A 9179-nucleotide genomic window follows, 5' to 3' on the forward strand; every position below is an offset into this window, starting at 1 on the left:
ACAAATATTTTCACAACAGAGCTGTCCCATCTTTCTTTGATTTCCCTGTGCCAATCATAGTTCTTGGCACTTAATAGGTGCTTTAAAATTCCTTGTGGAATAAAAACACAACCTTCCAAGCATGGCCTTAATCTCTAGGTTATCAATGCACAGTCCCATCTGACTTACAATTGAGAATATTGTGAGCCGATGACTGCGTTACATTAGTGTCTTCTATATTCTTTGAACCTCCTCTCAAAGTTGCCTAGATGGCATGAAAGAAAAAGGGGGATTCAGAAAACTCTAACATATGGGATTTTATGAGTCAAATTGTGGGGAAAATCTGACTCCGCATGGACTTCCATTCTGTATGTCATTCTTCTTCCGTAGGCTCATAGGCTCACTTTGCATGATGTCAGGAGTTCCGGGAGTCAAAATAGCGTGGGGGCATAGATCCAATATTGACTCATACTCGGTGGAAGAAATCTACACCAAAGTCTGGATGAGATAATTTGGTTGTGAGTGCTAGGGATATGACTGCTGATCACAGAGGAAAAAGGGTAACCAAGGTGTAAATTTTGTCTTACGATTACCTACTCAGTTAAGAATAAGGAGAGCATGAGATACGATCAAAAATCTTGCTGACGCCTAATGCATAATCATAGCCAGTTTTCAGAAAGAAAGTCTAGCTGAAAAGAAAAAAGAAAGTTTTCAGCCCCTTTGTTTTAGTAATATGGTCACACTTGGGCTCTTGGTGGGTTTGTAAAACTTTTAAAGGGTATCTTGGTGGCGAATTATTCTGCAGTCTCAGTGTTGGCTGAACCAACAAGGTGTGAAACCTCTAGTTTGCATGTGTAACATAAGGTGTTTTACAGGCAGAAAAGAGAGAGAAATGTCTTCTTTGGTAAAGTTGACAAGACAGGAAAAGATCACAAAAGGAAATACTATTGTAGTAACAACATTCTGAACCAAAGAATCATATGTCAAAAGATGAAAATCTAATTAAATGTGATTAAATTCTAGCCTGGGATACAGGACCGGTTACACAATTTGCAGAAACCAGTGTGAAATGAAAATGGAGCCCCTTGTTAAAAAATTATTAGGAATTTTAGAAAGGTAACAAAAGAGCATTTAAACTAAATGTAGGCTGTTCCAAGTACAGATTCTTGATAGATTGTGTCTCATGTCCATGTAGTCTCATGTCCATCAAGTTGGGCCTGATGGGATGTCTGAGAATTTTTAAAACTTTTATTTAAGTCTTACTATTTTTTAAGAAATTAAAGAATGACTATTATCTCACAAATTCTACAGAAAAGAAAATCCCAGAAACCAAACCTGATAGGATGTAATTATTTGAATTCACATATCTAACACAGTTGGAGACATATACAATAATCTTAATGGATATTGACTGATTAGGGGACAGGTAGATTAGGGAAAAGATCTTGGTTTTAGACTTGGCTCTACATTATCCAGTTGAATGAATTTAAGCACATCACTTTATTTTTCTGGGTCTTGATTTACAAATCTAAAAAGTGAGAGAATAGACCATAGATAATCTCCCTAATTCCATATTTCTGTGCTGTGCTTGGTCATGTTATCAAGATATTAGAGGTTGGATTTTAGTTATGTAGTTACTAATTGCAAATATCTGACCATATTGTAAACATATTCTTAATACAGATCTGTAATTTTGAATAGGCATACCCAATTTACAAACACCCAAATAATGTATAATTCCCAATTATGGCCCCCCACTGCTCTTAACTCCTCACCCCCAACACCATATTTCAGTGGATAAATCAAGGGATGGGCAAAACCAATCTTAACTCCTTTTCAGAAAGCTGGGAATATTCCTTTCCGTACCTAGAAGTTTGGCCATTGGTTTCCTAGATGGTGGTGAGTGCCTGCAGAGTGTCCCAAGGTTCTGATAAGGCTTTCTTGCCACTATGTCACTCTGTGAGCACATTACCTGGGCTGTATTTTTTTTCTTGAGGAGACCTACAATAGAACTTTGTAGCCAGTATTGTAATTTCTATACTTTTCACTTGTTTAACATGAGACTTCTGTCTCACAGATAGGTTTGGATCTTGCTTATTCTTTGGGAAGATAGCCCCCTCAAAGAGTTTTCTGGCCTTTTGCACATAAAATAATACATGAGATTGTCCCAGTAAGCAAAAGTTGGCTAAAGAGGCATAGCATCACATTGACCATAAATCCCATTTAATTAAAAACCAGTTTCCTACAGGTTAGGTCTGACAGTATTATGATGAGAAATTGAGGGAAAAGAACTCAGAGTAGATCTTCAAGTAAGCATTCAGAGTCACATTTATTCATAGCTGTCTATGGGTATATGTTAAAGTGCTTTTAGGGAACAAAAGAGGGTTATAGAAGCAATACAACAATTTCTGGTTTTAAGGAACTTGGTCTAACAGGGGAGATAATACCTGAGTAACTCTGAGAATGAGGGGCCAGGGCTCTTAAAAAATTATGAAGCAAGTGCTAGGCCTGAATGGAGGATATAAGGTTAATTTTAATAAGGAAATTTGGGGAGAACTTATGGAGATAATGGTTTCTAGGCTAGGCTTGGATGGATGGGTACCACTCGGAGGGACTGATGAGGGGGAAGGAACTCAAGGCCAAAGGAATAGCATAAGCAAAGGTTCAGGGTGTGTTCTTTTTAGGAACAACTGGTCATCTAACCTGCCTAAAAAACAATAGATAACTTACTGGGTGCTGACTGCATGCCAGGCAAAATTCTTAGCGCTTCATGTGTATCAAGTGATTTAACTTTCTGCTGAAGTCTGGAAGGAGATACTAAAATTAGTCCCCTTTTAAAGACAAGGAAACTGAGTCTTAGAAGAGTTAAGATGCTTCCTCAAAATCACATAGCCAGATAGTCACGGAACCAGGATTCAAGTCTGCATCCATAACACAATACTCCAGATGATTTAGAGTGCATGTTGAAGTGCAATGTGGGCTGGAACCAAAGTGTGGAGGGCCTTCTGTACCATTCTGAGTGTTTTACTTCATAAATGAATTACTGAGGGAGGAGAAAGAATCCTGCTTTTTTATTTTTTGGTATGTGGAAGGAAAAGAAATAAAAAATAAAAGAAAAAGATTCTCCATTATTAATGGTTATTTGGAACAATTGATCATCTGAGCTACATTGTTCAATAGGGAAGCCTCTAACCACATGTGGCTATTGAGCATTTGGAATATGACTAGTCCAAATTGAGATGTGCTGTAGGTATAAAATGCATGCTGGATTTCTAGGATTTAGTATGACAAAGAAAGGTAAAATAATTTTATGTGTTGATATATATTAAAATGATATTTGGGATATATTGGATTAAATGCAATGTATTTAAATGCAAATTATTTTTACCTGTTTCTTTTTACTTTTCTTCTTCTTCTTTTCTTATTTCTATTGGGCAGTGTTGGTCTAGAACAATGGAAATTTGTGGTAGATATTTTACTAACCAACTTTGATGAAGGACTTCCTTACCACCTTGGTCTTTTAACCACAGTCTTTCCTTGCTTTCTGGTCATTTGCAAGAAAAATTTTAAAAGGCACCCCCTTTTGTAAAGGCTTGAGCTCCCCTAGAATTTCCTTTTTTACTTGCTCCTGACCACAAACAAATAATCAATGTGCTCTGTGGATAACGACTCAACAATTTACAAGGGCAAAGGATGGAAGTACACAAAAGTTTCCAATCCCTGGATGGTGTGAAGTAAAAGTGCTTTCAAAGGATGCCATAAGAATGGCACAGGTGGGCATAATGGGTCTGTCTCATCGTCAAAAGACCCAAGGAGTTGAAAGGAAACTCTAACTACAACACCAAAATGCCACAAAACCATAGTTATTAATACAAACTAGCATCTCCCCCTATCTGTCACCATCTCATTTAAAAAAAACTTGTGAAAATACGTAATCCTGAGGACTTCAAGTCAGTATAAATACCAGCAGCAGAAGGAGATGCAGTACATTTTTCTGATTGTCTGTAGATCGGCTATTAGAAAAGAAAGATCAGCTAAGTCCTCTGGACCTGATCAACTTAACCTTAACCTCTGGATCTGATCAACTTAAGCTACTGATTTCAACTACTTCCGGCCTAACTACGAAACAATGAATTTTACAAGCTATATCTTAGCTTTTCAGCTTTGCGTGATTTTGTGTTCTTCTGGCTATTACTGTCAGGCCATGTTTTTTAAAGAAATAGAAAACCTAAAGGAATATTTTGTAAGTATGACCTTTTAATAACACTTGCTGTGGTTGAAATGACTGAATGTTGACTGGGAGTTGTCTCTATGATACGCTGCCATCTCTAGGCCATAGTCATCTTGAGAAGACTTGGTGTTATTTTGACTGTTTACTAGATGCATTTTTTAACTAAATGATCTAGATATTGCTTTTACCCTCTGCTCAACTTGCTATAGAGACTTAGGGGGCTTTCGCTAATCTTCCAAAAGATGGGAATAATATGGGTATAAAGCACAATGGTGTTGATAATTTTGTGGCGAGAATCCCTTCAGTTGTCAAGTAGTATGTTTATTGAAAGAAAGACTAGCTATTAGTTTCTGACTTTAGAGTATTACAGGGGTGACAATAAAAGGTCAAGATTAGCATTAAACACGGTAATCTGAACTGATCAATTAAACAATGTGAAGTCCTTCAAGTTTGGGCTTAAAAAAATTATAGAAGTTTCTCTCCAAAAAGTGGTTTTAAAGTTCTGCTCTCTATGTTATCTATGAATTACTCTTGAACTCAGTCACTTGTTGATATTTTGTAGGAGTTATAATCTGGCTTATATTAAATTTTTGTTTGTTTTGTTTTATTATGAGCTTTAAAAATGTTATTTATGGTTAATTAAAATCATTTTTGCATTTTAAATATTTTATCATTTGTCCCAAATGTAGCTATTATAATTGGAGCTGTTATATTCAAGCATTCACAAGCTTTTTTATTCTCATGTCATCAAAACAATCTCTCTCTCACACACACACATTTGGAATTATCTTTTAAAGCTGATAATACCGTATCGGAGTGCACCAGTAGATGTTATGGAGACCAGTACCATAGGGGGGCAGTATTTTATAGTGAGATGATTTTGCTGATTTTTTTACTAGGCTTGAAAATACTTCCTTTTCCTACTACAGTTATTTGGGACAATTGAAGTATCACTGGCCTTGTTGAGTTCATTTATGATATTGCAACTTAAGGGCTATACTAGAAAATAAGAAGCTAAAATGGTGTGATAGTCTTTGGTTAGATCCAACATAACAGCTTTACTAAATAGGGTTGAAAAGAAAATCAGCAGATATTGTCAGCAATAAAACTTGAAGTACATTTTTAGGGAAATTAATGGACTAATTGTAAACCATTTTTCTTTCTTTTTTTTTTAGAATGCAAGTAATCCAGATGTAGCAGACGGTGGGCCTCTTTTCTTAGATATTTTGAAGAACTGGAGAGAGGTAAGCTGAATATTTTCACTTGGCTGATTTTCCTGTTGCTTATTTTCTGGTGAATAAATTCATAGCAACCTTTCTTTGTGCTCTTTTCTTCCAAGGAGAGTGACAAAACAATCATTCAAAGCCAAATAGTCTCCTTCTACTTGAAACTGTTTGAAAACTTTAAAGATAATCAGATCATTCAGAGGAGCATGGATACCATCAAGGAAGACATGCTTGTCAGGTTCTTCAATAGCAGCAACAGTAAGCGGGATGACTTCCTTAAGCTGATTCGAATTCCCGTGAGTTGATCTTAATTCTTTCTATGGTTTCATTGCAGAGGCTCTTGCAAAATACTGAATTTCCAGAAAGTAGATCAGCTACTGGGTACAGTTGTTAAAACTATGAAATGAACCCATGGCCCAAACTCCTCCTTGGTAATTCCATTTGCACTTGTGGGTGACTTTACCAAGTCAGTATGGAAATCATTTAATTTTGTGATTGGGAGGGCAATGCTGGCATTATGTCTATTGTGCAGAGACAGGTGAATGGACAAATCCAGTGAGGAGGAAGTAGTGAAGGAGCCAAGGGGAGTATTGAGAAGCATTTCTCTCATTGCTCCTTGTTTGTGTGATGGAAATTCTCCTGCTTTGACTGGGAGACGGCAGGTCTTAATGGAAAGAGTGGGGTGTGGGGGTGGGAATGGAGAGGAATTTTGCCTTCCTCCCACCTTGGCCACCAAGGAGCCTTTTGACCTCAGATGAATCACAGGCTTGCCTAGAGCTCCATTTCCTCATCCTGAAAGGAGGCTTTTGGGTTCACTCTAATTTCTTTGGTATCTTTGGCTCTAAAACTGTACCATGCCATACATAGAAAAAGAGAATGAGATAGCAAAAACTCTGGTTTTTGAAAAGGCACTAGGCATATTTTCTTGCCAGGCTCTGGTCAACCTCTCATATGGTATAGCCCAAGTAGCAGCAAGAGTGTTTGTTTTTAGAGAAGAAAATAGAATTTATACCTTATGAAGAAATTGTTCTGTCAATTTTTGGATACTTAGCTATCTTAGCTGGAGAAAGCCTTAACTTCTCAAGCCTTAGCTCATGAAACTGCCTTGAATCTTTAAAGTTATGGCTTCCAGAAGCTGAAAGATAACTTTGAAGCGTAAAGATAAATCACATTTTCCAAAATTTTATCTAGGAGACAAAGGCCACTAGATTCCTTTGGGTTTGGCTTTGATGTACAAAATTTGAATGAGAAAGGGCGGGGTCTTATGATGACTTGTCCTCTCAGGATGTGTGGTGGCTGGCTGTCATTCTTCCTGGCCTGCCTCTCACCCGTCTCAGATCAGATAAGTGCTTGTTCTTCAGGATTTTTCTAGTCGCGAGTATGTTAGATGGTACAAAAGTGGTTTGGAAAATTATTAAGAACATTACTATGTTCCACTGATAGTGTTTTCCAATGGTCAGTGGATCCCCTCTGGCCCCAGGCTAGACACTGAAAAAGCACTTGTTCCTGATCCAGGGTTGCCCCTGGCTTGCCGTTCAGTCCTAGATGAGTCTCTTGGTTTCTTGGTGATACTCGGAACACAGGAAAGTAAAATTTATCACTGGCAAATATATCTGGTAGAAACTTTTCCCTACTTTGCTGTAACTGGGACTTGAAAAAAATCTGTGGGTCCCATCCTTCTGGAAGCTCCAAGCCTCCTGCTTCATGATGGGTGATTTTGAGTGAGCTCTCAACCATTGTCTCCTTCGGCTCAATTGCTAATATTTAAGAATGTTATGCTTTTTAATAATTAGTCCTGAAGCCTACAATCCCTCTAGTTATTCAGAAGAGTAGCAAGGTGGGTGCAGTGTTTCCAGTATTAGAAAGAAACACAGTGGCAGAGCCAAGATGAAAGTAAATGGTCCCCATTTTATTAACGGTGAATTCACCTAAATGGTCCTGTGGGTTAGAGTGAGGAAATAGTTCAATTTGCTGGGATAGAAAGGTGCAGGGAAATTTGCTGCAATTCCTAATTTTAAAAGTTTATGCCAGTAATTGCTTATTGCCATATGAATATGATTAGTGTTTATTTTTGGAATGGGATTCCACTGTGGAAATGATGAAACTGACCAAATTGGGGGAAAATGAGAAATTACAGTATTCATCTGTCTTAGACTTGGTGTTTACAAAGTACTGAACCTCTATTGGTGGTTGTCAAACTTTGGTGAGTAACAGAATCACCTGGGGAGCTTAGTGACCACACAACTGCCTGGGTCTTCTCTGACTTCATGCATGTGGATCTCTGAGTTCTTCATTAGGGTCTCCAGGTTATTCTGCTATACACCAAAGGTGAGAATCATTGACCTATAGTAACTCATTTGATACTGAAAGCAAAGACTAATTAAAGTGCAAGATGGGTAGAATTGGTAGGGACCCTAGAGATGATTGAAATAATCTCCTCATTGTTTAGATGAGAAAACAGAGGTTCAGAGAGGTCAAGTGACTGGCTCAAAGTCAGTTATTACACATAGGATTCAAACCCACATTTTTTGTCACTCCACTTCAAGGCTCTTCTCACTATATAATTTTGAGAATTCTATGGCAGTAAATTTGAGGATATATCATGTATCCCATCATATTACAGCATAACTGGCAATTTATTTATAACTTTAGTCTTAATAAGTGAAGAAACTACCATTGTATATTAAGGTAATATACTGCCAGTGAAAACCATTTGTTTTGAAGGAATACTTCCATTTTCATTATATTAATAGCATAATATCCTGATGGCTTGTATGCCTGGAATTAATTTTGCTGCTTTCTTTCCCAATAGGTGAATGATCTGCAGGTCCAGCGCAAAGCGATAAATGAACTCATCAAAGTGATGAATGATCTCTCACCAAGATCTAACCTAAGGAAGCGGAAAAGGAGTCAGAATCTGTTTCGAGGCCGCAGAGCATCGAAATAATGGTCATTCTGCCTGCAATATTTGAATTTTTAAATCTAAATCTATTTATTAATATTTAATATTTTACATTATTTATATGAAGAATATATTTTTAGACTCATCAAAGTATTTATAATAGCAATTTTTATGTAATGAAAACAACTATTAATATATGTCTTATTTATAATTCCTGTATCCTGTGACTATTTCACTCAACCCCTTCCCTTTTTTATTCTGACCAACTAGGCAAGACTGTGATTTCAAGGCTTAATCTCAGGGACCAAGTAGGCAGCCAATTTAAGTAAGACCCTGTGAGGCGTGCATTTATTTCACTTGATACCATGAGCACTTATAAAGGAAATGATGCCATCCAGTCCCTGCCTATTTGGGAACATGTCTGCATTATGGGCCACTGCTCTAAGGGCATGTCAGATACCACTTGAATGTGTCAGGTGATACAACTTGTCTCCTGATTAAGAACATAGCATTTCTTCTCATGCCTGGTGCTTCAGAATACCACTGACAACTATGACTGTACCCAAATGGAAAGTAATTAATTTGTTTAGTTTATCAATATTTAATATATATGAATAAAGTATAATTTCATAATGATTCGTGCTGTGTCAGACTTTTTCTAAGTGAGGACTGGGGTAAATGAACTAACTACACTCTAATGAGTTAGTAGGAAGAAAGTCATTCTTTAGCTGTGGAAATCTTAGACTTGAATGAAGCCCCAAATGTGGTATTTCTCTCCACTGGCAATTTGTTGGCTTCTCCTGCTCCATCTGATAGCTGTTTGAGCTATCTTTCCAAAATA

General features: G+C 37.2%; 1 protein-coding gene across 1 annotated transcript; it reads left to right on the plus strand.

Annotated features, from left to right (window-relative positions):
- Positions 1–3980: 3980 nt before the first annotated feature.
- IFNG (interferon gamma) lies at positions 3981–8783 on the plus strand. The gene is made up of 4 exons (XM_045867399.1): positions 3981–4222; positions 5386–5454; positions 5550–5732; positions 8249–8783. Exons 1-4 carry the CDS (start codon positions 4109–4111, stop codon positions 8381–8383), a joined length of 501 nt encoding a protein of 166 aa, XP_045723355.1. The 5' UTR covers positions 3981–4108; the 3' UTR covers positions 8384–8783.
- Positions 8784–9179: the final 396 nt, after the last annotated feature.

Source organism: Mirounga angustirostris, unplaced genomic scaffold (assembly GCF_029215605.1).
Source record: "Mirounga angustirostris isolate CCGP_5_RB_7025 unplaced genomic scaffold, mMirAng1.0.hap1 SCAF_5, whole genome shotgun sequence".
Classification (NCBI taxonomy): domain Eukaryota; kingdom Metazoa; phylum Chordata; class Mammalia; order Carnivora; family Phocidae; genus Mirounga; species Mirounga angustirostris.